General features: G+C 53.7%; 8 protein-coding genes across 8 annotated transcripts; 4 read left to right on the top strand and 4 right to left on the bottom strand.

Moving 5' to 3' along the window:
• Window positions 1-2,206: 2,206 nt before the first annotated feature.
• Window positions 2,207-3,830, bottom strand: NCS54_00711400 (Hypothetical protein; the record flags this gene model as incomplete). Its single annotated transcript, XM_053152548.1, has 4 exons — window positions 2,207-2,707; window positions 2,758-2,995; window positions 3,050-3,535; window positions 3,589-3,830. The coding sequence occupies 4 exons, from the start codon at window positions 3,828-3,830 to the stop codon at window positions 2,207-2,209; spliced, it is 1,467 nt and encodes a 488-aa protein (XP_053008523.1).
• Window positions 3,831-4,526: 696 nt separating this feature from the next.
• NCS54_00711300 (Hypothetical protein) lies at window positions 4,527-6,123 on the top strand (the record flags this gene model as incomplete). Its single annotated transcript, XM_053152547.1, has 4 exons — window positions 4,527-5,124; window positions 5,179-5,837; window positions 5,891-5,974; window positions 6,028-6,123. The coding sequence occupies 4 exons, from the start codon at window positions 4,527-4,529 to the stop codon at window positions 6,121-6,123; spliced, it is 1,437 nt and encodes a 478-aa protein (XP_053008522.1).
• A 662-nt stretch (window positions 6,124-6,785) lies between these two features.
• On the bottom strand, window positions 6,786-8,092 carry NCS54_00711200 (Hypothetical protein; the record flags this gene model as incomplete). The annotated part of the gene is made up of 3 exons (XM_053152546.1): window positions 6,786-7,083; window positions 7,139-7,979; window positions 8,035-8,092. 3 exons carry the CDS (start codon window positions 8,090-8,092, stop codon window positions 6,786-6,788), a joined length of 1,197 nt encoding a protein of 398 aa, XP_053008521.1.
• A 4,152-nt stretch (window positions 8,093-12,244) lies between these two features.
• Window positions 12,245-13,432, bottom strand: NCS54_00711100 (Hypothetical protein; the record flags this gene model as incomplete). The annotated part of the gene is made up of 1 exon (XM_053152545.1): window positions 12,245-13,432. The coding sequence occupies one exon, from the start codon at window positions 13,430-13,432 to the stop codon at window positions 12,245-12,247; it is 1,188 nt and encodes a 395-aa protein (XP_053008520.1).
• A 1,790-nt stretch (window positions 13,433-15,222) lies between these two features.
• Window positions 15,223-16,693, top strand: NCS54_00711000 (Hypothetical protein; the record flags this gene model as incomplete). Its single annotated transcript, XM_053152544.1, has 6 exons — window positions 15,223-15,395; window positions 15,453-16,081; window positions 16,128-16,175; window positions 16,230-16,310; window positions 16,361-16,495; window positions 16,548-16,693. The coding sequence occupies 6 exons, from the start codon at window positions 15,223-15,225 to the stop codon at window positions 16,691-16,693; spliced, it is 1,212 nt and encodes a 403-aa protein (XP_053008519.1).
• Window positions 16,694-18,865: 2,172 nt separating this feature from the next.
• Window positions 18,866-19,720, top strand: NCS54_00710900 (Hypothetical protein; the record flags this gene model as incomplete). Its single annotated transcript, XM_053152543.1, has 4 exons — window positions 18,866-19,040; window positions 19,103-19,307; window positions 19,378-19,586; window positions 19,638-19,720. 4 exons carry the CDS (start codon window positions 18,866-18,868, stop codon window positions 19,718-19,720), a joined length of 672 nt encoding a protein of 223 aa, XP_053008518.1.
• A 2,196-nt stretch (window positions 19,721-21,916) lies between these two features.
• On the top strand, window positions 21,917-24,699 carry NCS54_00710800 (Hypothetical protein; the record flags this gene model as incomplete). The annotated part of the gene is made up of 2 exons (XM_053152542.1): window positions 21,917-21,974; window positions 22,028-24,699. 2 exons carry the CDS (start codon window positions 21,917-21,919, stop codon window positions 24,697-24,699), a joined length of 2,730 nt encoding a protein of 909 aa, XP_053008517.1.
• Window positions 24,700-24,980: 281 nt separating this feature from the next.
• NCS54_00710700 (Hypothetical protein) lies at window positions 24,981-26,846 on the bottom strand (the record flags this gene model as incomplete). The annotated part of the gene is made up of 1 exon (XM_053152541.1): window positions 24,981-26,846. The coding sequence occupies one exon, from the start codon at window positions 26,844-26,846 to the stop codon at window positions 24,981-24,983; it is 1,866 nt and encodes a 621-aa protein (XP_053008516.1).
• Window positions 26,847-26,891: the final 45 nt, after the last annotated feature.

Raw genomic sequence — 26,891 nt, 5'->3', positions numbered from 1 at the left:
CAGAATCGGTGCGGACCTGCATGACGGGCCGCCTGCCAGCATGGCAACTAAGGAAGCCTGAGTCAAGCGCGGGTGATTAACGACCCTCATGTCGTATCGGGTGGCCGAGATTGCATTTGGGCGGCGAGGCATCGATGCACCGCCAGTGTGCGTAACAGTACACCCAGATACCTAGGTAGGACCGTCAGACGCAGATAGGCCACACACCGTCAACCGCCAGCTGCAGCCTCGGGTTGGATTCAGTCGTGACGGGGCCTCATAGTGTGGACGAAGGGGGCCTTGAGGTGGGCACATCCCGCCATCTCCACGTCGACCGTCGACCATCGACGCCGTCTAACCCAGCTCTACCTGCAGGCGCATCCCGGTACGGGCATCCCAGGTCGCCCTGGGTGGAGGAAGACATCTCGAAAACCTGGCTGGCCTGTCGTGAGTCCGCGGCTGCAGCTGAGTGGTTTAGTTTCCCCAGACGTGCAACGTGGCTCGCCTCTAAGGCGTCCTCTGGTTGACCCATCATGCATCTCGATATCGGATGGCCTCGGGGATTGGGCCGACTCGTCTTGCCATTTCTCTCGGTGGGGTGATTTGGGCCCATCACTGTCAATGTTCTCTCTCAGACATGTCCTAGCTACAACCCGTCCGGTTGGAGGATGGTGCTCATCCCGCGCTGAGGCTGGTGTATTATGTATGGCTGGGAACAAGAAAACCCGGAGGTTGGTCGGGTACGATAGCATCATTTCGTCCGCTTCGCCGGTCTTCGCTGTCAAGGAAGCAAGGAAGGTTGGCGCCGAGGTTGGGAGCGCTGTACGCAATATGAACTGTGCTGAACTTAGTAGCAATGCAGACATACTGCTGTCGTCACTTTGACAAAGTCCATGGTCGTTCTGGATACTCGAACAGCCGACCCACAGTCACGGGCGCCGGTCCTTTTTGCTTCCAGTAACTCTGGCTTGATCGAGGCATCGCGTATCCATTCCTGGGGGCCGCTGATCCCAAAAGCCGTGCCTAGCCTCCACAGCATCCACCACAAGTCGCAATCCGTGCTTTGTAACACGAAAGAAGCTCTGTCGCTGGTAGCGATTTCTTGGGCGCCATCATGGCGGCTACATCATGGCGGTGAGTTGGACCCCCCACAAGTGGAGGTTATGAATCGTTGAGGTTCTCCTTTCTAGAACGGATTGTGAAATGATGGACAAAGAGCCTCCCTCGACAAGCGCCAGCACGTGAGAGTGGAAAGCCACTCTTTTCATTGTTCAATTTGATTCAACAACTGCACCAACTTAGGATCCATGTTAGTACCTACCTAACAGGTACCTAAATTCTTAGGCAGGGAGTCTGCCCAGTGCAGGTACTAGCGCCAGTATCACCATTCGCCAACTTCCATCAGTCGTGATGCATGATCAGAAACAGCAGCTTTAAAGCCCCGTTCGCTCCTCACTCCCCGCCCACTCACCTAGGTACATATACAAGCTTCTGATGCTCTCCTCCGCTTTATCGTTTTAGGTATATCTCCCAAGACATGGCTGCCAATCAGTCGGCGTCTAAGAACTGTGAGATATTACCAATTGCGCATGAACAACGCGGGCCTCAAGTCCCACAACATCCCACCTGCGAGACACCTGCTTCCAGACTGGTGGGAGTGATATCTGATGCACTCCACGTCATCTGGCGAGGGTCTTCCCAGCTGGAGCGCTCCTGGGCATTGATTGTATCACCTTTGTGGTTGCTTCATCGAGCCAGCACAGAATCGTCCGGCGCTTCATGCCCAAGTCACCTTGGAATGAGGTCCTCACAGCTCAACCCAAGAATACGTAGCTTAACCATCGCGGCACGGATCAATCAGTAATATACTCGTGATGGGTCATATTGGGTTCGATACGGGGTTGGGCAAATATCAGCTTTTCTCTTTGGTATCTCGTCATGTACCTGCAATGTTACAGACACAGGGTAGCTAAGTCCATCCTCATCCACCCGTCCTCCATCGTCATCAGGGACATTTTCACTCCCCATAGTTCGTTGCTAGCAGCTCAAGAAATGTAGATGGTTGCTTGTTACATCCCATTGCGAATCATTTCGCCTCGGCTCGACTCGTTTTGAACCCTTCCATCGTGATTCAGCCGTTATGAACTTTGACGTCAGGATTCATTCCATTGTATCCCATTTTGTAGCGAACTCCCAACGCGGGCCACTCCCAGGCAGGCGCAGGCTCCTAGCTAGCCGCGGGAGCCGCCTTGGGCTCAGTCGCACTGGGTGCGTAGGAAGCCTGTGCTCTGTTCTTCTTGATGACTTCCTTGACTCGATCCTCGGCCTCATCCCAGTCGTCAGTGTCCAGCTTGACCAGGTCGATGCCATAGTTGGCAGCGATCTGGCTCAACGCATCGAAACTCTTCTTGTCGTAGACGAAGCTAATACTGACACCAACACGTCCAAATCGACCAGTTCGGCCGATACGGTGCAGGTAGGTCTCAGCATCAGGCTCGCTATCACCTCGTCCCTTCATGGGGATGTCGTAGTTGATGACCATGGAGACACTGGAAACGTCGATACCACGGGCCAAGACATTGGTGGTGATGAGAACTTTGTTCTCTCCCTGGCGGAACTTGGCCAGAAGCTCGTCTCGCTCAGAGCCATCGAAAGCAGCGTGAAGGGCAGAGACCTTGTGACCATCCGCGGTCATACGTCGCTGAATCTCGTTGGCGCTCTCTCGAGTCTATGACTGCGTTAACGATTGTGGAAAGTGATTATATGATTGCTACTCACCTTGACGAAAATGACGGACTGGCCGATGGTCATCAGACCGTAAAGCTTACAGAGAATATCGTATTTGATGTCATTATCAGGGCAGTCAATGAACATCTGAGAGATGCCCTTGACAGTGAGCTCGCTACGCTGCAGCTTGAGGCTGTGAGCGTTGGGCGCAAACTTGCCGGCATATTTCATGACATTCTCGGGGAATGTGGCGGAAAAGAGGAGGACCTGGATGTCCTTGGGCAGCATGCTACACATCTCGTCAGTACTCGTGTAACCAGCCGCATATCAAAACAAAGCTTACTTCTTGACTCTCAAGCACTGATCGCCAAGTCCCTGCTGATCCAGCATGTTGTCGGCCTCGTCCAGCACAAGAACCCGAAGCTGAGAGACATCCAGTTGTCTGCGCCGGATGATGTCCATGACCGTACCCGGCGTTCCAACGATGACACTAGCTCGGACTGGTTCGCCACGGGGTAGGGCTCCAGGAATGGCGGCAGCAACCTTGAGGTTCTGGATGAAACGGCCGATCGCATTGATGACACCCTCGATCTGACGGGCGAGCTCACGACTGGGCGCAAGAGCAAGGGCCTGGGGCTGCTCAGGCCTGCTGAAGTCGACGCGCGACAATATCGCAGTGACGAAAGCAGCCGTCTTGCCGGTACCAGACTGGGACTGTGCCAGCATGTTTCGTGGGGGGTTGCTGAGCATCAGAGGTAGGGACTTGCCCTGGACCTTGGAAGGCTTCAGGAAGTTCAGGGAGAGGAGGCCCTTGAGAATGTCCTCGGGGCTGGGAATGAAGGTGTTAGCGGTGGTTGCATGACGGAGTTTGTAGCGACGAACAGTCCGAGATCCTGCCAAGTGGTGGCGGAGTGAAAAGGCGTAGCCTCATTGTCCTGAAGCTCGCTCAAGGAGACCTCGACGTCCCATTCAGGCTCCTGGAGGCCAGAGCCACCGAGTTGCTCGACGGTGCCATCGGTCTGGCCAGCCTCATCGGCGGCGGCGGTAGCAGCAGGGGCGGCCTCGGCAGGCGCATCAGTGGCCGCTTCGTTGGGGTTCGTGATACGGCTTGCGAGATCAGCCATGGCGGACGGTAGGCAAGCTGAATGTGTTTGTTCGATCGCGAGATGGAGGAGGAAGGTCGGAATAGTGGGGGGCGAGCGGTGATAGGAACCTGGAACGGTGACGATTTTCTCAGGCGGCAGTCTAGGCTGGCGCTAGGACTGGACGGTAGAGAAATTTTGTCACGATGGTGAATTGAGGGATTGCGATGGCTACTTGTTATGAAGAAAGCCGACGCGTATAGAGCTGAAGAAGGAAGGGGGATGAAGAAAGAAGAACCAACCTTGAAGGCTGAAATCGGGCGTAAACAACAAAGAATCTCAGGCCGGTCAGTCACCGTCTGCGCAGTGGAAGCTACAGGCACCTAAGGTTCCGTGAGGTCAGGTTGGCGGGGTCCAATTCTCAGGCGGGATGGAGGGGCAGTTGCAGCCTCCAGCAGCCCCAGTTGTGCCTGCCCCAGCTGCAGGTGCAGCTTGCGGTAAGCTTCCGCCTTATGTGGCGCATTAGTCTTTTCAGCCACAGCTTTACCAGGCACGCGCAACTGCGCGACAATGAATAGCTTCCCGGTCAACTTCCTTCATTCTCACCAACTACTTACAGTATAGGTGCGGCATCCCGGTAAACTTGTGCGCTACCAAAGGCATTCGGCGAAAGTCGTGTTTCCCGTACAAGATATCTACTGTCTTCTAAAGGGACACATCGCCTCCAGCCTCAACATCATGGCAGCTCCTCCGCCGCCGCCGCCACCTCGTGGAGGGCTGTCGCTTTACGAAAACCTCCTCGACCCTCAAGACGCATCTTCCGCCTCAACTACCATCTCATCGGCGCCCGTTCGTTACAACCAATCAGATAACAATTCTTCCGAAAATACTGTTAAAAAGGCTATCGATCCAGCCCTCCGATTCCAGCCCATTCGTCGGCCGCAGGCGAAGCAAGCGAAACCAAAGACTACGTTCCCCAAACCTGCAGCCCCTAAAACGACAGCCCCATCCGCCCCTCCAGCTCCTGCGCAACCAAAAAGCACTCTTGCAGACTGGGCAGCGACAGAAGAAGATGAGTGGCTATATGGAACAGGCGAGAAGCGCCAGCGCGGAGGGCGCAAAAAGAAGAAGAAGCGGCAACAACAGGCTGAGATCGAAACTAATTGGGATGACATTTACGACCCTACGCGACCAACAAATGTGGAAGAGTACTTGCACAGCGACGAAAAGGTGATGGAGGTCAGAGAATGGAAAGCTCTACTGTACAGACATCGGAGGAAGCGCGACGAGAGCGACCTTTCAGATGATGAAGAGGATGCGAGACATGTTGCGTCTAGTAAGTTCGACCAAGACAGCAGACCTATTGCCCCCCTGCCTAACCCAACTACAGCTCAATTCGCACCGCCTGCATCCTACGCCGCTGTTCCCCCTCCCCCGCGATCTCCCCCAGCTCCTCCGCCAGACGATGCGACAGGAGATGACGCCTTTGCGCGCCGGTTAGCCATGTCTCAAGGACAGACTTCTCAATCAGCTCCACCACCATCGCCCCCTCCGGCCTCCAACCCGGCTACCATATCTCGCGCCCCCGTACGATATACGCAGCCTGAAGCGCCCAAGGATGAAGGTGAAGAAGACGCATACTCTCCACCTCCAGCCCTCGGCGGCGGTTCTACGGTTGATGATCTCGAACGCGACCCTCCACCTCGATCAAGCCGACCAGGACAAGCGGGTTTTGCTCATCGCCTCATGAGCAAGTATGGCTGGACAAAGGGCACCGGCCTTGGCGCCGATGAATCGGGTATCGTCAATCCTCTCCGTGTTCAAGTCGAGAAGCGACGAAAGAAAGCCGACGCCGATGGTGGTGGTTGGGCGGAACCTGGTGGCAAGGGCAAGATCATTGGCGGCAAGCGCAAGGTAGAGGATACGGGCAAGTTTGGTCTCATGAGTGACGTGATTGTGTTGCACAATATGCTCGAGAATATGACCAATCTCGAAGAAGAAATTGCTGAAGGCCTGGGACAAGAGATTGGAGAAGAGTGTGGAGAAAAGGTACCAAACATTATCACCAGTCTCAAGATGGCATTGAAGCTAACATGACACAGTACGGGCGTGTTGAGAGGCTATATATCGATCAGGGCAGCAGGAAGGTGTTTATCAAGTTTACGAACCAGGTTTCTGCGCTCAGGGTAATTCGACAATTCCTCAAATCACTCACCACCAATCAGCTAACACGTTACAGGCTGTGAACGAATTAGATGGGCGCGTATTTAACGGTAATGCCATTGTCCCCAAATTCTTCAGCACCGAAAAGTTCGAGAAGGGGTTGTACGATTAGGCATGGCGCATGAAACTTGGCCTGGATGGTTTTGCTGAATGGGCGTTGGGATAGAGTTGCGTTTTGGACTTGGTTCAACAGTGGCGTGCATAATATGATACCCAAAGGCTTTTTTGTCTTGAAATGAGCGAATCAACAATGATGTGAGAAAATGGGCCATGTGTCAGGACTGTGTTTAGATAATAATTGGCCTATCTGCTAGTGTTGGCGGATAGTCAAACTACCTACTTGCGTAGGTAGGTAAGGTAGGTATGCAGATGCGCATAGTGCTCAGGGCCAAACCGAGACTAACATCTCCCTTACCACTCATAACGGTCAATGTTCAACAGTCTCTCTTGCTTAATCCACAAGGCCCAATTCAAAAAGAAATGCCACTTAGAAAGTGTGGATAGAAGCAAGCTTTGAGATATCACATACCAACATGGCTGAGTTGGTTCCAGAGAGTAAAAGATGGCACGCACACGAATTGAGGAGGTTCAGTCCAAGTACAGTCGATTATTAAGCTCTAACGGGTTATCCTTTGCACGCACTTGCTGCCCCCGCGAAAGACATCTTGTGCCTCACGAAGGATGACAAAACACAATATGTTGGAGAAAAAACAAGAACATGAGAACAGGGGACGACGCCAAAAACCGAACCATTTTGCCTCGTCTATCTCCTCCTTACAGCAGCTGAGCAACAGCGAAAAGACCAACAACGGCCAGAGAGGCCATGTTAACGTTGAGGATGCCAGCAGCATCCTCCTCATCCTTGCTATCAGAGCTGGAGCCGGACTTGGTGTCGCTCTCGCCACCGTTGCCGCCCTCGTTAGCCTCGGGGTTGTTCCAGGTGCAGTTCTCCTTGCCCTCGATCTTGCCGTCATCCTTGAGATCCTTGAAGAACTGGCAGAACTCCTTGATATCGGTGGTGGAGGTGACAACAACTGTGCCGCTGACGGTATCAAGCTTGGGGAGCTCGACCCTAAAGACTTCATGTTAGCAAATACAAAACAAGCGAGCCTAGAACAAAATCTTACTTCTCAAAGTTACCACGGAGGCTGATACCGCCATAAACAGTCTTAAGCTTGGGGAAGTCGTCAATGGCCAGGAGCTTGGTGTTGTTCTCAATGGCAAGACCTCCACCAATGGTCTCGAGGACGGGGAAGGAGATGTTGGTGAGCTTGTTCATGTCGACAAAAGAGATGGTCTCGGAGACCTTGGTGAGGTTGGGGAAGGTCAGAGACTTCAGCTCAGGGTTGCTAGTGAACTTAAGACTCTTGGTAACGCGCTCAAGGGCGGGAACCTCGAAGTTCTTGGCGTTGGAGATCTGGACCTCGGCAGCGAGCTCGAGCTTGTTCATGGTGATGTCCATGTTGTTGCCGTTGTCAAAGATAAGGAGCTCCTTGGTAACATTGACAAGATCCGAGTTGAAGGAGGTGATCTTCCTGTTGTTGTCAATCTGGAAGCTATCGACGGCGGCGACACTGAGACCGCTCAGATCGCTGAGGTAGGTGTCGCTGATTCGGATGGAGCTGATCTTAGTAACGCCCTTGGTACCGAAAACGAGCGTGCCGAGACGGGGAAGAGTGATGAAGCTGAGCTCGCCGACGTCGGTCAGAGCGTCCATCTGAAGAGTCTGGAGAGCCTCGAGGGATTCGAGGGAAAGCTTGCCGCCGATGGTGGTGATGGAACTGCTCGACAGGGAGATGATCTTAGAGGCATCATTGGCAATGAAGTCGCCAGTAATCTCCTCGGGGCCGGTAATGACGACCTCGCCAGCAACGGACTTGTCGATGATAAGGTTGGCATCAATGACCTTGCAGTCGATCGCGGGAGTAGGCTCGGTGACCTTGACATCCTTGGTGCAGGTGGCAGCGCCTGTTGTTGGGCAATATTAGTACACGCGCCGACTGCGAATTCTAAGACGGCGTACCAGAGACGGCGGTGACACCAAGAGCCGCAATGGCGGAGAGGAGCTTCATAGAATGCATGATGGCCTAGAAGGAAGCACAAATTAGTATCCGAGTTCGAGATAGATCGAAAATGCTGGCAACGGGGATATAGCGTGAACGTGGATGGATCGTGGGGTGAGTCCGTAACGTCTAAATCATATCCAGCGGCCTCGGGGTAGATCAGGCGTAAAAGATGATCGCACTGGTAGACACGGCGAATATCTCGAGTGTTGAGGGTGCTTCGGTAGGGTGGCGATGTCCCCCTTTTGGGGAGTGAGGATATGGGGAGATCCGAGGACAACCAACCTATGCGCAAGACGTGTGAGAAGGCGAAGTAAAGGATGGGATAGGGAGGCAAGACGTGAGCAAGCCAATGCGGAAGGAAGAAATGGCCAAGCGAAGGACAGTGACGACGAGGTGTGGGAGGAAGAAAGATGAGGTTTTGTTTGGGGCAGGCGAAGGGGAAGGAAAACCAAAGGCGAGACGAGACGCCCGAGGTGTCAAAGCACTGATAAAACGCATACGCATACTACGCGCCTCGGCGTGCAGCACAGTCGGGTCGGCCAAGCGATGATGGATTGCTTGTACGTACCTAATTTGTAACGGGACTAGATCCTGTATTTCCTTGATTTTCTTTCTTGTTGTATGTGTTTCCTTTAGTATTCTTGGGTGGTTTCTCGGTGAACGACTGGGATGGACGGGATGCTGATCAGCAGAAGAATTCCTCCTCAGAATTAGGTAGGTAGTTTAGATAAAGTCGGGCGATTCTTGAGACGGGAAGTCGCAAAAGGCCTGACGAAAACGAGCGGCGTGAAGAGAAAAAGTGGACGAGACGAGACGACGACAAGAGAGAGGGAAGGAAGAGGTCGACAACAGGAGAAAGAAGGAGGAGGAGAAGAGAGATTGGACGAGATGAGAGATGGACGACCACTGCAAGATGAGAGCGAGCTCCCACACGGTGGGAACCTGGCGTCGCCTGCATGGAAGAAATGGGGAGGGATAGGCCGGGATAGCAGGGGTGGCCCCATCCCATCCACCCACTGAAATGTCAAAGCAGGGCACCAACAGGCCAGTTTAGAGCCATGGGGCCCAGGGGCACTCAGACACGCCAAAAAAGGAGCCAGTGCCTGTTCAGGGCGGTCCGTCCAGGGCGATGGACGGGTCCATTGGACATCGGGATGGATCCATTACAGCAGGAGGCCAGCGCGAGGTGCGAACGGGTGTGACGGGGGCAAGGCCAGGTGCGAGAAATGCGGCTTGTTCTTCGGGGACACTGCTCCAGCTCCATGCCATCCACTCATTTCCGCTAAATGGATCAAAGACAAGCCACCCACGGCCCCATTGTCAATGGATGGCCGCTCGAGTCACTCACCACCAGGTTCGATTTACTCATCCATCCATCGATCCATTGAGTTTTGCCTTGAGGTGACCGCTTCTCAAACCTTGCTCTGTCTGGCGCTGGGCACAGGCGGGCCACGCACCACAGGCAAGCGAGCGACGCTTGATGCAGCAATGAATGGATGGGTGACAACGCGGTTGCAACACTGCTCGGCCAACAGCAACCATGATTACAACAACAATCAACATCGCTTGCATCTGCCAATGCGTATCAATACTTGCCTGACCTTTTGACAACGAGTGGGGTTAATCAGGTCTCTCCAACCGTTGCAGCCACGCCCGCCGTCCTGCTGGTGTGGTAGCAGCTATCTTTCCCTCTAGCGGAATGTGGCTGGCTTTGAACAACCTGATCTCGCAGGGGATACAATTGTTTCCCATCGACTTTCATCTGCGGTCGAGAATTCTCTCATCAACTACAAGCTCGATATCGTATGCTCCCGGGCCGGCATCTTCCAGATCAGGCACAAACTCGAGCCCAGCTCTCCTTGACTCCGATCTCCATCGTGTCCTCCCACTCAGGCGAGATTTGCTCCCCATTTCAGCTGTTGATGCTGCTGGGGAGGTCCGCTTTCTGTTCAGGCTAGCAAGGGGTTATCCCCGGAGGTAATCCGCAGAGGTGTTAGCAAGACACTTGCTGGCTGGCAACGTCATCGCCGATTGTCACCTTGGGCGGGAGGCCACCGAAAGTACACACTAACACCTGGCGACTGAGGCGATTAATGCACCACTCTTTCAACGACGCCCCTGGCCAGGACCAATTTGCTTCCATCCGTCTTGTTTCGTCCATATCCGCGCCGCGACGGTCCACGCGTCGGCAAGCAAGCATTGCCATACAGCCGTAACTAATCCTCAACAGACCTCGTTTCACCTCACTTCTGGCACCAAAACGTCATGATCCTTCCATGGCACAAAGGCTAAACCTCGCTCGGTCTTGTCTCTGCATCTAGGCCACGGCTGCGCGGCCTGCTAGTGCAAGCTTTACTATTAGAGGGCACTTGTGTCCAAGAAATGGCCAAGATGCTAACACAAAAGATTGCGTTGTTCAATGGCAGCGGGAGTCCAGGCCTTCAAGGGCCTGCTCTGTGGTGCATCGAGAGTTGGACGTGCCGGGCATGGGATTCACACACATGCATGGACACCATTGACCTTTTGATGGAGACAGTTCGATACGAAGCAACACACTCGACCGACTGCCCTCCGGGGCCTCCGGAACCTCCGAGCGGGTATCGTCCTTGTTCTCCTCTTTATTGACTCCCGCAGACCAAAAAAGACACCAAATGTCCTCCTTTTTCTATCCCTTGCCTTTTCATCTGGGAACCGAATCCTTATTTCCCCTGATACTTTATCGGTATCTATTCCCTACGCGCCTCGGGAAGTGAAGAAAGCCGGTGGCATCCTGGCCAGGGTTACAGTATCTCTTCTCGCCCATCATGTCCTTCCAATGTGAGTCTTGGCTGATGCTTCGATCACACAAGGGATCTCGGAGTTCGAGAGCAGCCGTGCCCGCAAAGCCAAGACCAAGATCAAGGCCAAAAATTCTGTCTTGCGGTGGATAACCATCATTTACCAGACTGGGAATATGCCGCGGATAGATGCTGCTACAGGTACCCCCTTTTCGCACCACCCCTGGATCAAATTCGCCCCTGGCCTTCTCTCCCCGGCTGCAAGGGCCACAAAGCTTATCATCCATCTTCTCCCTCTTGAGCATCTTTGAAGAATTAGCCGGGAGAATCACGATTACAACCAGCACCTGGAGAGGAATCTATCATCAGAGCAACACAGGGAAGCGGGCGCATGTGCCCTCGGCCATTTTCTCTCACAAGTATGAGAAAGAGTTTCAAGTCTCACATCCCGTCCGCAAGGGCTAAAAAAGTCAATTCGCTGGCCACTCGACGGTTTGAATGTCATCGTCTTGCTCGCCGCCGGTATGCGTGTGAGCTTGGGGCTTGTCCCCATTACTTGGTTGGATCGTCCGCCATCACAAGCCTGCGGCGCAAGCCTCCTCCATTCCGTCCCGCCGCCCCCTGACGCGTAGGTTAGGTTGTTCCAACTCCACATTTGATCCAGTCCATCAAGTTGCCGCGGCCTGGCGTGCAGCAGTCTGAGGCCGCTCATGACCTGTCGTCCCTCGCCAAGCAGCCTCCCACTTCCCGCTTTCAGATTCCACCATGCCAGGTTTGCAGCGAGCTGGCGATGCAGGCGAATGGGGGGGGTTGGTTATCAAGGTTTTCGCTGCACAAGACAGCTTTAGCCGTCGAGCTGCCAAGACCTCTTGTCGGAGCAAACCAGCTGAAGCTTGACCACGTATCCATGCACCTGATCTGATATATCCATGTCCTTTCCTGCGGGTTGGTCGCTCGGCAAAGGCGTCTCTTGGTCGTTGTGTGGCGTAACCTATTTCAACGCCGTTTGGGAGCGATGCCATGAAAGCGGGCTCATCCCAGAGCAGATCGTCGATGACGAATCGAGCAGGTCCTTCAATCACGTCCCTGTCCCGAAATAATTGCCATTGATTGCATATCCTGCGCTTCGAGCTTGGATGAGCCGACGAGGTTGGGAGAACGACTCCTGAAGATCATCAGGCGCCTATGGATTCGATAGTCGGTTTGCGCCAATCATTCATACACTATTGATGAGCTCTGTGACATTACATCACCACTCGACGCTACCAGAGGATGGGCATCGGAACGGATCCGTCAAGACGCATCATCATTCAGGAGATCATTTGCCTACGCAGTAAACAGCATACAAGCAACAACAAAAGCTGGCCCAGCAACCAGGGGCAAAGGGAAGCTATTCCATCGTGCTGATGTCTGTCTCCTCAACTCGCCACATGTACCACATGAAGAGGCTCCGATACGGTGCAAACTTGTCAGACAGCTCGATCATGTCCTGCTCAGACATGTACTTCCACTTGCCGCCCTTGGACTTGAGTTTGGCAACATCACGACCGACAAAGGCGGCCATGCCTCGCTGAACCCCCAGATCGCCGAGCGAGAAGACGTCCATTCTTTTAAGCCCAAAGCAAGCGAACATCTCGACGGACCATTTGCCGAGGCCGCGGACGGCGATCAGCTTCTCCATAACCTCCTCGTCCGAGGCATCATGAAGCATCCGAGCACTTAGCTCTCCACTGGCAAACTTCTCAGCGAGGCCTTTTATATACTCGGCTTTGCGCTGCGAAAGACCTGCTGTGCGAAGCTCCTCGATCGATTTGGCGGCAACCTGAGATGGGTGCGGGAATCGCGAGTCGGGCTGTTCCTCGAACAAGGCAATGAATTTCGCCTTGATTGACTTGGCCGCTGCTCCTGATACTTGCTGGCTGATGATTCCACTCGAGAGACTCTCGAATGGATCAATCTCCTCTGCCAACCCCTCTGGTGAAAAGACTCGACAGTGGTGGTTCTCGATCAGCGGCTTCATGCGCCCGTCAACCTTGACGAGGTAGTCGCATGCCTCTTGAAGCAAGTTCTCAGTTGTCGTCCTGACCTGCGGCGCCTTGGTTGGCGACACGGTTTCTATATCCCGCGATGCGACAAGCCGTGACGTCTCTGGTGACAACAGCGGCGCATTTGTCAGCTTCGGGTTCGCAAGGCGCGTGACGGTCGCGCTGCGAGGCTTCCTGGTAGAGTTTCCAGACTCGTCGAAAAGTCCTGCTGCAGTAGGAGTCGGTGTCAGCGGCGGGAGGGCTGCTGCCGGAGTTGTCGGGTTGCCTTGCGCGCGCTTCCTTGGTGGTGTCGAGGGCGCTTCAGCTCCGTCTTTAGCTGGTGGTGCCTTGCGTTTCCGGCCATTAGTTTTGGGCGCAGTCTGGGTGGGGGATTCCAGCTTGGGCGTAGATTGTGCGCTGATGCGTGCAGAGCGTCTTGTTGCGGCCATTGTTCGTGATGTTGTGAGTGTTGTCGTGACTTTAGTCGTCCTTGATGGTATCGTGAATCGGCGGATGAAGAAGGTAAGATGATGTCGCAAATGCGCGACGTGCATGTGAGATTGCAGGTCGTAAAAAATCCCAGGTCGTCTTCACGCTGATGTCTGAAAAATGCGACCCTTCTTGCAGGCGATTTAGTAGAGTATCTTGTTCCTGGAGATCTCGATGAATAGGAGACATTCACGCTGATGGTGGCGGTTGAGACATTGCTCCAGTCAGCGATCAGCGACAATTGCGCCCTGTCGATGTCATTGGTCCAATCCTCAAGGCCGATCTGGAACACAAGACGACGTCAGCGGAGTTGCTTGAAAGAATTCTCGGTCGATCACTTCAATGCCAGCTGCTTGGCATGGACACTTCCCTGGTCTATTTATTCCTCAGCTTATCAATCATATGTTCTATTTGCGGTGCCCTTCTTTCTATATCCTGTAAATTGCACCGGGGTCCAGCAGAGTTTTCCCGCCAGAACTGGAGTCGGTTTAAGAATACTGGCTGCTATTTCTTTCAGCCGTCTGGGGTGGTGTCAGCATACGGCGTTTGGTTGGAGATCTTTTACGATCAGTGGATGAGCCGGCCAGGGGAAAGGCATGCTAGTTCCACTAGATTGAGGCCATGATGTGCTTCCGTTCATGCTGATTCCTGGCCTCTTTGTTGCACTGTAACAATTGTCGGCTCGTATCCAAGACCTATGGAACGACGCATCAGGGTGGTATGGACATCTAGAGTATCTCGCTCGTAACTGCAGCTATTCGTCGCCGGTCTTACAGTGGTGGCATGTTACGCTGATTTGGGTTAATATTCTCCTACTCATGATGGTCTTGATGGTGATTTTCGTTGTCCGTTTCACGGCATGGCATCGGAACGGGTGTGTTGTGTGTAGCCATTTGATCATTTAGCATGGATGGCATGACGAAGCTTGACTTTCTCGAAGCACCGCGACTGCCACTACCTACCTAAAGAATCATTGCAATAAACAAGTCAGAGAACACAAAGATAACTGTCTAATCATGAAACCAAACATCAGGTAATTTATCACGAATCCAGGGTAAGCCAAGACAAAACGAGGGATCCATGATGGATGTTCAAAGACCCACTCATCCCGGACGTGGACGGCATTCGGATTCCATTATAGGGGCTGTCTGCCGCTGAAGCCGCTGAAGGACGCCGGGAGGCGGGCCCTGTGGAGTGCCTGGAGAGCATGAGAATAGGTGGTGGGGGAGACGGCCCTGAATCGTTTCGGGGACCCTGCACCTGCGCACGCACTGGGCTCCAGCTTTGCTAAGCCAACGAGAATCTAGGCTTTTTTTGTATGCTGAGAGGGAAAGTGCTGAGCTGTCGCAATGTTGACAATGTAGTATTTTCTGGCCGGCTCCATCGTCCCTCTCGTCGCTCTGCCATCTCACGACCTGACCTGGCCGTCTTCACCAATTGGCACCGGAGCCGCCACACACTCGTTTCTACCTTAGTCTTGCTGCTGAACCTTGATCAACGCGAACAGAACATTGCATTGTTGATATTGAGCGCCGTCTTAGACACGCTAGACCCCTTTCGCGACGACCTCAGTTCCCCCAAAGCCGCCAACAAACCCCTGTCCATAGCCATTTCAGCGTCATATCTGTCCCCGGAGGAAAAATACGAGGGACGAACTTTTGCCTCTGGACAACGGCGATTGCGACGACTACTGCGACATCGGCCACCACCAAGGGACAGCAGAGCCACGTGGCTTACGACGACCATCGTGCCGACGACTGCTGCTGCTGCGACAGGAGCTCTCGGATCATACACACGACGGACGACCTGAACTTGACGATTGGGTGGTGACGACGGTCCACCCGAAGCACTCGCCATGCTTCTCCCACACGGCGGGCTCAACTGGAAAGCCGCAAAGGCCCAGATGCCCCCGAGCAGAGTACTGCGTTCCAACCTGACACGGTCGCGCCTGTTGCTCCTTATCGGTGTAACTGGCATCATAGTACTACTATACCGCAGTATTCGAGGAACACCCCCGGGACCGCAAGAGTATGGCCAAGACTCGGCACCACCTGTCCAAGAAACCCTTAGCTGACCGAGTTCCAGTGTTCGCTGCTGGGGTCCGAATAAGTCCCCCATGGAGATGACGCCGAACGAACATGCCGTGTGGAATGCTCACATGCAGACACCCGTCATCTTCAACCACCATAAGCCGCTCAAGGTCGAATCTCCCACGATCCAGCACATCGACCTGAACCCCATAACCTCGAGCCATCAGGCCCTCATCAGGAACGAGCGGATACTCATCCTGACACCCCTGAAAGATGCTGCTCCCTTCCTCGCCAACTACTTCAAGCTCATTGCCGAGCTCACCTACCCCCACCGCCTGATCGACCTCGCCTTCCTGATCTCCGACTCGAAAGACGATACACTGGCTGTCCTGGCGTCTGAACTGGACCACCTACAAAAGCGGAAAGACGAGGTCCCGTTCAACAGCATTACGGTCGTCGAGAAGAACTTTCATTTCCACCTGAGCCAGAATGCAGACCAGAGACATGCGTTCGAGGTCCAGGCTCCTCGGCGCAAAGCCATGGCTAAGGCCAGGAACTATCTCCTGGCCACGGCCTTGAAGCCCGAGCACTCCTGGGTGTATTGGCGCGATGTGGATATTGAGCAGGCCCCAAGGCGGATCATCGAGGACTTTATTGCACATGATAAAGATGTCCTTGTCCCTAGTACGTCTATGCCTTTTATGTGTAGACGCGAGGCTGACTGTTCTAGATATCTGGTTCCACCGTTTCGAGAAGGGTGTTGATATTGAGGGTCGATGTAAGTGACACGTATTTAGTCAACGACTTGCCGCATACTTACATCCGTGGATAGTCGACTACAACTCTTGGATCGAATCGGACAAGGGTCGCAAACTCGCTGATAGCTTGCCCAAAGATACCGTCATCGTTGAGGGTCAGTAATGCCAATGCGCGGGCCGGAACTATTCTAACACCTGCATATAGGCTACAAGGAGTTTGACACTGGACGCCAATACATGGCCAAGATGGGCAATTGGCGTGACAACAAAGACGTCGAAGTTGAACTTGATGGCATTGGTGGCGTTAACATCCTTGTCAAGGCTGACGTCCATCGATCTGGTTCGTTACCACGGAGAGCTGAACCAGGGGCAGAGACTGACATGTTCTACAGGCATTAACTTCCCATGCTATGCCTTTGAAAACCAGGCTGAGACCGAAGGCTTTGCCAAGATGGCTAAGCGTGCTGGATACGATGTCATTGGCCTCCCCAACTACATCGTCTGGCACTATGACACGCAGGAAAAGGGCAACAAGTAAAATGCTCGAACCAACGGCTCAGGCTCGAGTTGATCTCCTACGCCTCAGCACCTTCCTTTGAGAAGGGAAGGGAAGGGAAGGCTGGTCCTTGGACCTGCAACTCTATACGTGGACCCATGACGTTACGCGTGTTAACGTTTCCAACTTTCAGCGGCTTCGATACAGAATACCGAGCCGAGCATGGCGAGCGCAACAACCATCTTGGCGTTCTCCAGGCAACTTGTTCCATTTCATTTCGACTCGACCCGTCGCGTCTTTAATACGGTCATGCTGGCGCTATGGGATTTTCAGGAGGTGGGGTGGGCCAAAAGCGAACCAGATGCTTTTCTGTAATATTTGAATACTGGTTGTCTATTGTGAAGATTGGGTTGTGATGGATCGAATTGGGTTTGAGAAGAAGCAACACGTGTGTAGATAGACTTGGTGAGTCTTGGTGGGTGGATGCGGGTTGGCGGAGTCTGGAGCAGATTTGCAAATAGACAACATAACATAATTTGTACATTGAACAGGACTGCCTTGGCTTGGTCCTTGACTACTCTTGAGTCGACTCTGTGTTGCATCCCCAGGTGATATCCTTTTTGTGTTGCCTGATGAAGTTGAACATGCATCTGCCCCCGACTACACGCAAGCCAATATCATTCCTCTTCCTCAATCCTACTCTAATATTTCGACCGTTCTAATAACTTTGATGATATAGAAAGCCTGTTATTACCCTTCTTAAAGGTAACCGGGGTTGCAGAGGCTGGTGCCTGATCTCTTCATCTAGTAGAACGGTCTGTTCTACTATCTCTGCTCATGCGACATGATCACCGTCAACTATCTCATGCATAATATTGGCCACGGAAAGCCGAACCGCAATTTCGTCCTGTTCAGGGATCTTGGTAGATGCCTAACAGAAGAGACTCGCGGTTGCGTAATGGAACAAGGCAACGACAAGATGAATGTCAGGGGTATCGTCATTCGATGGGGGAGAACCAGAGAGAAATGCAATTTGAAATGAAATTTTAAGATTATAACAAGATATTCTGGATTACTTTGGAGGTCTATGGTGGTAAGTGTGAGCGTGAGTTGAAGGTATAACCAGCCAAGGGGCCGAGAGCGTAAAAAGGGAAGTCCAAGTGTGTTGTGAGTTTCACTTCGCTTTTAGAAATTGAAAATTTGCTCTCAAATATTAGAAATAGTGTGCCTTGAGTCTCCCCAATCAGGCAGCCTCCAGGTCCAGTCTTCGTCAATGGGGAACTAAGTGTAAGAGCGAAATTGGAGGGTGACACAAGCTCACGAAGCATTTATCGTCGGCCAACAGGGACATAATTGTCTAAAACACAGACGCAATATCATATAGGCAGAAGCATGGCATCTTATCTGATCGTGAAATGCCACATTGACTTGAAAACTTGGGGTCGTCTGGTGATTGGCTGAGGGGGTTGCTAGGCGGGAATAGCTTCACCTCTGACTCAGGGAGGTGGCTCGCGTGACCCAAGCATGTGGTTCTGTGAAAAGCTCGAGACGCTGACATATCCGCGTACATCTTGCGAAGGGTGTATAGATCAGCTCAACATTTACAGAAAAAGAATATATGAAAAATGGTATTCGGATCTTCTAGCAATGTAGACGTGAAATAACCCTTGGTCAAGAATAATCGACTATCAATCATCGGAAAGCCCCCAATGAAATGATGGTCTTGTCAGTCTAGCTTGTACAAGTAAGGGCGTGGGCGAATCATACCCTTCATCTCGGGTTGACCATGTGAAATATTGCGTCACATGATCGGGAAAATCTCGGACAAAGGCAAAGAGTGCCGTCATCCTCCCGCGAACTGGCACAGGCAACGATAAGAGTCCTCGCAGGCTGCCTCGACCCAACCTTGTCAACCACCAACCAAGACACCAGACATAACGACGACGCTGACGACGACCAAGACCGAACGGAGCGGTATACTTGGATCCCTCGACCGCCCCGAGTCCGTGTACGTCTGCCTTTTTTCTCTGGCAAACTGCACCACCTCAAGAGCACCTTTCGGCCCAACCCCACTATCCCAGTCCGAGTCGAGGCCCCCGTCAGTTACGCCATTTTCCGGATCGACCTGTTCTTCGAGAGGAAATAGGACTCTTGCTCCTCATCCTCTCTCCTCCTCCTCCATCAACAACCCGACACAGAACAACTACCATAAACATGTGGGGCTGGTTTGGCGGTGGCGCGGCGCAGAAGCGCAAGGACACCCCCAAGAATGCGATCCTCGGTCTGCGCGCGCAGTTGGAGATGCTGCAGAAGCGCGAGAGGCATCTCCAGACACAGATTGACGAGCAGGACGCCATCGCTCGCAAGAACGTCAACACAAACAAGAATGGTATGCGGCCCTCCCTGAAGCAACGGGACAATGCGGGGCAGAGATGCTGATGGAGATGACAGCGGCCAAGGCGGCCTTGAGGCGTAAGAAGACACATGAGCACTCGCTCGACCAGACCGTCTCGCAGATAGGGACACTGGAGCAGCAAATCAACGCGATCGAGTCGGCCAACATCAACCGGGAGACCCTGGTGGCGATGGAGAAGGCCAGCCAGGCCATGGCACAGATCCACGGAAAGCTTACACCGGAGAAGGTGGACGAGACAATGTGCGTATCTGAACCCCTTCCCCGACTTTTCCCGTTTGCGAAGAAGACATTTTCTGATTTCTTGATACAGGGAGAAATTGCGGGAGCACAATGCCATGAGCGAAGAGATTGTCGCCGCCATGACCAACGCTACTATCGGCGACTACGTCGACGATGTCGATCTGGAAGAGGAGTTGGAGCAGCTACAACAGGAGCAGCTCGACGAGCAAATGCTCACGACAGGCAATGTGCCCGTGTCAGATGCAGTACACAAGATGCCCACGCCGGTAAACACAGAGCGTAAGTGCCTCGAGCGGACCTCGGTCTTGTAACAAAACTAACATGCGGCAGCTCAATCGAGCAAGAAGCAGGCTGTGGAGGAAGACGACGAAGAGGCCGAGTTGCGAAAGTTGCAGGCTGAGATGGCCATGTGAGGTGACTGTTGGGCGGCTTCGGTTGTTGCATAGCATCTGGTTGGTTGGGATTTGAGCGCGGGACCACATACATTTACGCCGACTCTCCTCACTAACAAGAGGTGAATGGAAGGGAAAGGGGGGAGGAAGGGGATGGTCTGTGAACCCCCTCGTGTCCTACAGGTCTTGTTTTATTCTGTTGGGTGTTCTGTCGGCGTTGGCGTCTGAGGCTGTTGCTGATGCTTGTTGGTTGCAAACCACTGTCCATCTTTGCCCCTTTGGTACTGGCATTAACATCGCGCTCTTCATCTCGGCGACGTTTCGCCTGATGGTTCTGCAGGCGGTGTAGGATGTGAACGCCGGGCCAGGGATATCGGTGACGTTTGGTGGTGAGCTTTCAGATGGCAGAGAATCTAGATCTTTAATGCGAATAAATCATGTAACATTCGTGCAAATGGGACGTTGCCGAGTTTGAACGGCCGGCATCAGCTGAACATGTCTGCCCAGGTCCGACTTGTAAGCTGTGAGTGACAAGGGGCGGAACCGCAGAGCAACCATCTTGGCGAACTCCCATATGATATGACGGAGTCCACGTCAAGAAGGCCAAAAAACCAGGCCCCATGTCAAGGTATGGAAAAGCAGCACGATCGACATGTTCTCTGGCTACCAGAAGCACAAGCAGGGCTTGATGTGGCCACCTCGTTGTGCAGATGTGTGGGTCGGGCCGCTCTCTTTTGGATTGATGGCGGGATCTCTATCTCGTCACCGAAACAAGGCCCAGCCGAAGAAAACGGGGGATCCTGATTGCTTGGATAATCTAATCTCGTCTCGAGAGATCTCGCAATGGGCCGAGTGGAGAGTTTGGTTCTTTCAGCCGGGCCATTGGGCGGCCCCCTTCAGGTAGGTTGGATGTTAGTTGCCTTTCCATGTCAGAGTTGCGGAAGGATGCCGCAGAGAGACAGACGTGGAAGCCCAAAACCAAGTACCCGGAGAGAGCAAGTCGGCCAGGCGCCTTCAACTGAGTCCGAAACTTGGGGCCAAGGGTCGTCACATTTTGCTGGATCTGCAGAAAGAAAGTGGCCTGCGCCGAAGTGGCCTGCGCCGAGAAGGCCTGCATTTCGAGGTTACAGCGCCGCCGCCATTGGACGGAGGTGTATCACGTGATGATCCAGAGCCTGTTTCTGGTTGGATGGTTGGCTGCCAGCGGCTGGCGCCGTAGTGGAGCCCCCTCCCGCGTTTAAGCGGCGCCTAAGGGAAACCGGTCAGCCTCAGCCACTCATGGTGCGAACCCTAACCGCCGCCGCGAACGTCGTGGGTCTCAGCCTGGGGTCGCCTCTCCTCCCTTCAACGGCGGTCGACTGACATGTACTGTTGGCGCTGCAGGCTGCAGGCCTTTTTCCCTTCCGAAATAGCCCTTCCCGGCTCCAAACTTTTTCTTTCCTTTTGCAACCATGACGCAGAGACTCCCCCGGTACCATGCGGGACCTCGTGGCCCGCCCTGGCGGCTCTGTGACCGTCGTAGGCCCTCGAGCTGAGGGAGGCTTGCAGGACTCACAACGCCATGTAGGCCGGCAAGCGCTGACCTACCTTGGGAGCCTTGTCGCGGAATCTTGCGGGGGTGTAGCAGCACGGCGGCTGGGAGAGTAGGCCAGGTGTGATTCGGTTCATATGTCTCCCATGTTTCCAACCTACCCCCCGGTGATGGTGTTTCGCAATTCTTCCCTTTCTCTCTTTGTTCCTTTCACTCCATATGCTGTGTGTCCGTCGTTAACTCCCACAAGACCGTTTTTTTCCTTTTCTTATTTTTCCTTGGTCTTAGTAGTTCTCTTGTGGTCTTGTTGCGGCTTCTCATGAATACACTCCGTTGAGATGCTGGCCATCTCTCTTAATAGGATCCCCTTCCTTTTAGGTGTGTTAACGCTGACGCCACCCAGATACTGTGGTCATGACTGACAGTCTACTATTTAGATGTTTCTTTGTAGAATGGCCAGAAGGCCATTTTTCTTCCCCTCGCCATGGTTAATCTTCTATACGACCGCCGTGTTGGCAGCTAGCCTACCGAGCGAAGCCGGGCGCTATATCCCCAGCTGCGCAGAGGAATGTTTCGCCTCGTTCCTCTCAGTCAACTATGCCTCTACAGGCTGTGATAGTAACCTGACGATGGACTGCATGTGCTCTCGGATAGGAGCTACGGGCTTTACACTAGGCGAGGGCGCAATGCAGTGTATCTCTGCTGAGCGATCAGTTGGATATTGTTCAGAGAGGGAAGCAAGCGGTACGTCTTACACGGATGAAGAAAGCAAAGATCCAAGACTTACAGCAACACAGACCGGGTAATAGAATTGGCGTACGATATGTGCAATGGACGGCCCGATGCCATCAGCCCGACACAACGCACCATTACAGCAACACTCGTTTTGGCCCCCTCAGGAGGAGTCATCACATTCCCATCCGTGACAGTCACTGATCCCATTGAACCTACTGCGTCCAACGTACCGCACCATAGAAGCTCCAGTACTTCATCTTCTCAAACACTACCGACGACACTCGTTGTCGACACATCGTCGCCTCCTCCGCTGCCCATTACGAGAACATCTACGAAACGGTCGGCAAGCAAGGATCGCGTTACTACCACTTCAGACGAAGAATCGGAATATCCCACGGATATTGCATTCATCACCGACCCGCCGACTTCTTCGGGTGCCTCGACCGACGATCCGACTACCTTGTCGACCATTTTTACCTCGAGATCAACGACAGAAACAGCGGCCACCACATCCACCGAGGCGCCAGCTGGCGGCGCTGGTGGCAAGGAAAAAGATGATAAGGACTCAGGAAAGCTCTCCAGTGAGCAAGTTGCTGGCATCTCGGTCGGTGTCCTCGCTGCTGCCGGGGTCGCTGCCGGAGCTATTGTGCTGGCGAGGTACTACCGCCGCAAGAACCACCCCAAGGCCAAGACAGGATTCCTCCCCATGCGAGATACCTGGGGCTACAAACCGGAAGACCCTAGGAACGGCGGTGGACATGACTCCTGGATGATCCATCAGATGCGCCCAACCCTCGATCCATCAGTTCCTCCTCCACCACCACCCGCTTATAACAGGAAGAGCCTTAGACCTAGCACCCTTGGACTGGCAATCTCACCCGCCCCCTCAAGTCGTACCGCCCACTCATCGCCCCTGAGAAGGATATCCAAGTTGCTCCCAGCAAAGCCAGTTCTGCCAAGCCTTCCTCTCAAGATCAACAAGGAGAAGTCCCCTCCTCTACTCCAGCCAGAATGGGACGACCACGAGCACCACAATGTTGGCTCGTCTAGCCAAGAGAACGTCTCTCACATGCCGGCACCACCGGCGCTCTCTTCAGCCGCAGGTGTAGGTTCCCCGTCGAGGACCAAGCCAACACCACCTAAGCTGCACATCACCACGTCCAGCAACGCCGGCCGCAGGAGTAGCAACAACAACCGCGAGAGCAACGTGACCGAGTTTGAAGAGGATCGGACCTCGTTCTCGGCAAACACCAACTCTACACAGGTCTGGCGGCCGCCGCCGACGACGCCCATCTCTGCGGGCACGTTCTACGTTGCTGACCAGTACGGGAATTGGGTTCTGGGTAATTCTAAACGCGCGTCTGTCATTGCTCGAGGCTCACAAGGCTCCAAAGAGTCGCAGGAGGGTGTGCCGCCAAAGCCGCCGCCCAAGGATGACAACATGTCGTCTGCTGGTCTGGCTAGGTCTCGATCCCTCGCTCCCGCGGCAGAGATCCGTCCCGCTGGTGTTCCACCAAAGGAGAAGCCCGCTGGCCCTCGCCCTCAGTATCCGTCTCCTTTCTTCTCGTCTCAGAACCATCCTCGGCGGAACATGACTACACGTCGCTCCATGACCCGGAACCTGACCCGGCCGCGTGAAGACTCGAGCAGCAGCAATGTCACCACCATCACCACCTCATCCGAAGAACCCGCTCCTGTGCCTGCTGTAGCCGCACTGTCCCAGGAGCAGCAGACTACACTCTCTCCCGTTGTCGAGTCTCCTCCCCGTCAACCCAGGATCCCGCCTCGAGACCCCCGACGGATGAGCCAGATGAGTGACTACAACAGGAGATCTGGTCCGCCTACGCGCCAGGTTGTCTACCACCCTCCCGGACAGCCCAGCCCAACCCTAGGAATGATGCAAACTCCACAGCAACAGCAACTGAACGAGCCCGAGGTCATTCCAAACGTTGGACTTGAACAGGATTCTCCCTCGATGCGTCTCGTCGACCCTTCTCCTCCACCGAACGAGGATGAGGCCTACAACGCTCAACCCATGAACCCGAACCGTTCCCAGGTCTCTCCTTTCTACTTTGATCCTCCTTACCCTCAACCTCTCAACACTATGCATCAACCTATCAACACTAGTCACGCATCTCAGCATCGGCCTTCCGCCTCTGGCTCTCAAGCCCAGACATATCGACCATACCAACGACCTCCCTCGCATAAGCCGTCTCCTAGACCTCAGTCCAACTGGCAGGCCGCTCAAAGACTGCCCCAGTCTTACCAGTCCTTCCAGCAGCAGCAACCCATCCATCCACACCAACGACAACCCCCCAATACATCCTTCCAGCGCCAGCCGCCTCAAGGATACCAATCTTTCCAGCCCAACCCCAACCCTTCATACCCGCGCAACTCTGCGTACCAATCGTTCCAATACCAACAACAACAACCACAGCCGCATGCCCAGGTCCAGCAGCACTCACAAATCCACCCTTCACGCATCCAATACCAGACCTACAATCCTTCACCAACCACGAGCCAGCCACGATCAGGCGACTCGACCCTCCTTGCCAAGCGCCTCGGCTCGGACCGTGCCGCCAACATGTCCATAGGCACTGATTCGCCCAAAGCCTCCAAATGGCGCCGCGAGGACCCCAACCTGACACCTCCTGGATTTCCCTTGTCCCCTCACTGGAAGCCGACCTTGACACCTACTCGGCGCGGAGATGACCTGTACCTGAACGTGCAGTAGGGAAAATGAGTTTACGCAATGCATCTTTTGTTTGTCAACACATACCAACATAGTTTATTCCCTTTTCTTTTTTTCAAGTAGAAAACCATATTTGTATCATTAGCTACTATCACGCACCAGCTGCTGTAATGAGCCTCAGCCATAGACTGGATGAATATTTGCCGGAACCGCAATGGGAAGTTATTAGGGAAGAAAAGAACATTCTGTATTTGATAAACGTTCATTCTAGGTTCCTAACTTGGTGTCTTCAAGCCCTCGATCGCTCTTCGTGCCTTCAAGCCTCAATCCTTTCTGCTACTGCTTGGTCCCGCTTGTACCTCGTCTTCATTCTCCTCCTTGACTGTCTGTCCCATGACACATTCTCTTTCAACAAACTGCCGTGGCTGGGCTGGCTCACTCGGCGTCGCCACGGGATCGAGCATGTCTAGTTCCATATCATGGAATGTCTGGTCGCTGCTCTGATTGCTGCGACGGAGACGACTTCCGTGCCTTCTCAAGCTTCCTCGCTTGAAGAGCCCATGATCGTTTCGACGCATGTCATCGATATGATTTTCGAGTGCTGCATCCACAGCATCTAGTCCTTGATCCAATGTGTCACGGTTAAGATGCACACCTGCATCGATAAGCTTGTTCCTCCGCCGGATGTCCTGCCACCGCGTCATGTTGCCCATCTCCAACACATTCATTCGACGATTCTTCCCCATGGGATTGCCCATCATGACAGGCCGCCAGGCGAAATCCTCCTCCATCATGGCTCGTAGGTCGTTGGGCATGGAGGCACGGCGCTTTGTAGACCGTCGCCGGGCTTGGGTCAACCTGTCCATTTCCTCCGATTTGGATCGGGGTATGATTAGCACATTCTTGAAGCGGATGAGAACGAGCAATAATAGAGCCGTCAACAGGAAGAGTATGCCTGCCACAATGCCAGTGGCAACTTGTTGACCGAGCTTTCGCTGGATATGGCCACCCAGTGCGGTTGACCCCGCCGCAAGAACGAAGGCCAGAGAATGGATAATCGCAAACCCTGATGTGACTCTTGGGAAGGACGAGTAGTTGGTTCTTCTCTGGTCTTGACTAGTGGGATCACGGTGTCGGCCAACCATACCCGGAGACAAGTCTGAAGTGTCAAAAGTCTCCATGATCAAGCCGTTGCACTCGGAGACTGCGAGACAAGATAGGAACCCAATGCACAGGGCAAAGAATGTAGGCGCACCAGCATTGATCGGCGGCCCAGATGAAACAGCAGTGTAGCAGGCGCCGCCTATTGGCAGAGAGACTGTAAAGAGGGCCCGGCGGATGAGATGAGATGACCAGGCAACTTTCTTGTCTAGAGTTTCGCGGCTGGAGTTGACTCGTCGGTTCCGGGACCTGGAGAAGATACTGGCCTTCTGAAAAGGAATAGCAAGAAGGGCTCCAAGCGTGACCGAAGCGACATGAAGGCCAACGTAAGGTGATCTCAGGCGGTAAAATCGCGAGACAAGTGAACCTAGAAGGATGATAACGAGCACCACTTGGGCGTAGATCCACGCGACGTAGATTGCCATCACCGCAAAACCGGGCTGCCGAAGCATCTCAATGGATAGTCGAATCCCATGGTACACCTCTTCACCCCACCACTTGGGGCCTGTTTTGACCCGATGCATCATGATCTCTCCTCGAGCTAGCCGGCGTGAAACATCTTCTCCAGTTCGTACCTCCGCAATAGACCGCCGGTAAGGTGATCGACGAACCTCGGGGCATGCGACATTGAGGAGGAGCACCACTGCAATAAACATGACGCTGACGTAGAACCCCCAGGCTGGTGGATGCCTGTCGATGATGGCTGCCCCGATGAGAAAACCAAGGCCTAGAGATCCAATCCATGACCATGTCCAAATACCAAGCCAAACACCCATGCCTCCTCCATGCCTCCTCGCATCAAACTGGTCAACCACCTCCTGATGAGGATGCTTGCTCATCAACGACGCTCCAAACAGATCTGTCAGAACCGAGTGGAAGTTCATGCTGGCAAACCCAAGCGAGCCTCCCATCAAAGTACGAGAAGCAAGCAGCAACGCCCTCCATGAGGCAGTGTTGGTTAATCTTTGACTGCTGACGGCAATGGCCTGCGGGAAGAGCAAAGGCATTGCAATGATGAGACTCGCCATGATGTATGGCTTTCGGCCATGAAGGAGCGGTAGTGGCCAGAGGAA

This window comes from Fusarium falciforme, chromosome 5 (genome assembly GCF_026873545.1).
Source record: "Fusarium falciforme chromosome 5, complete sequence".
Taxonomy (NCBI): domain Eukaryota; kingdom Fungi; phylum Ascomycota; class Sordariomycetes; order Hypocreales; family Nectriaceae; genus Fusarium; species Fusarium falciforme.
Note: the sequence above shows the minus strand (reverse complement) of the source record. Positions and strands in the feature narration are given on the sequence as shown.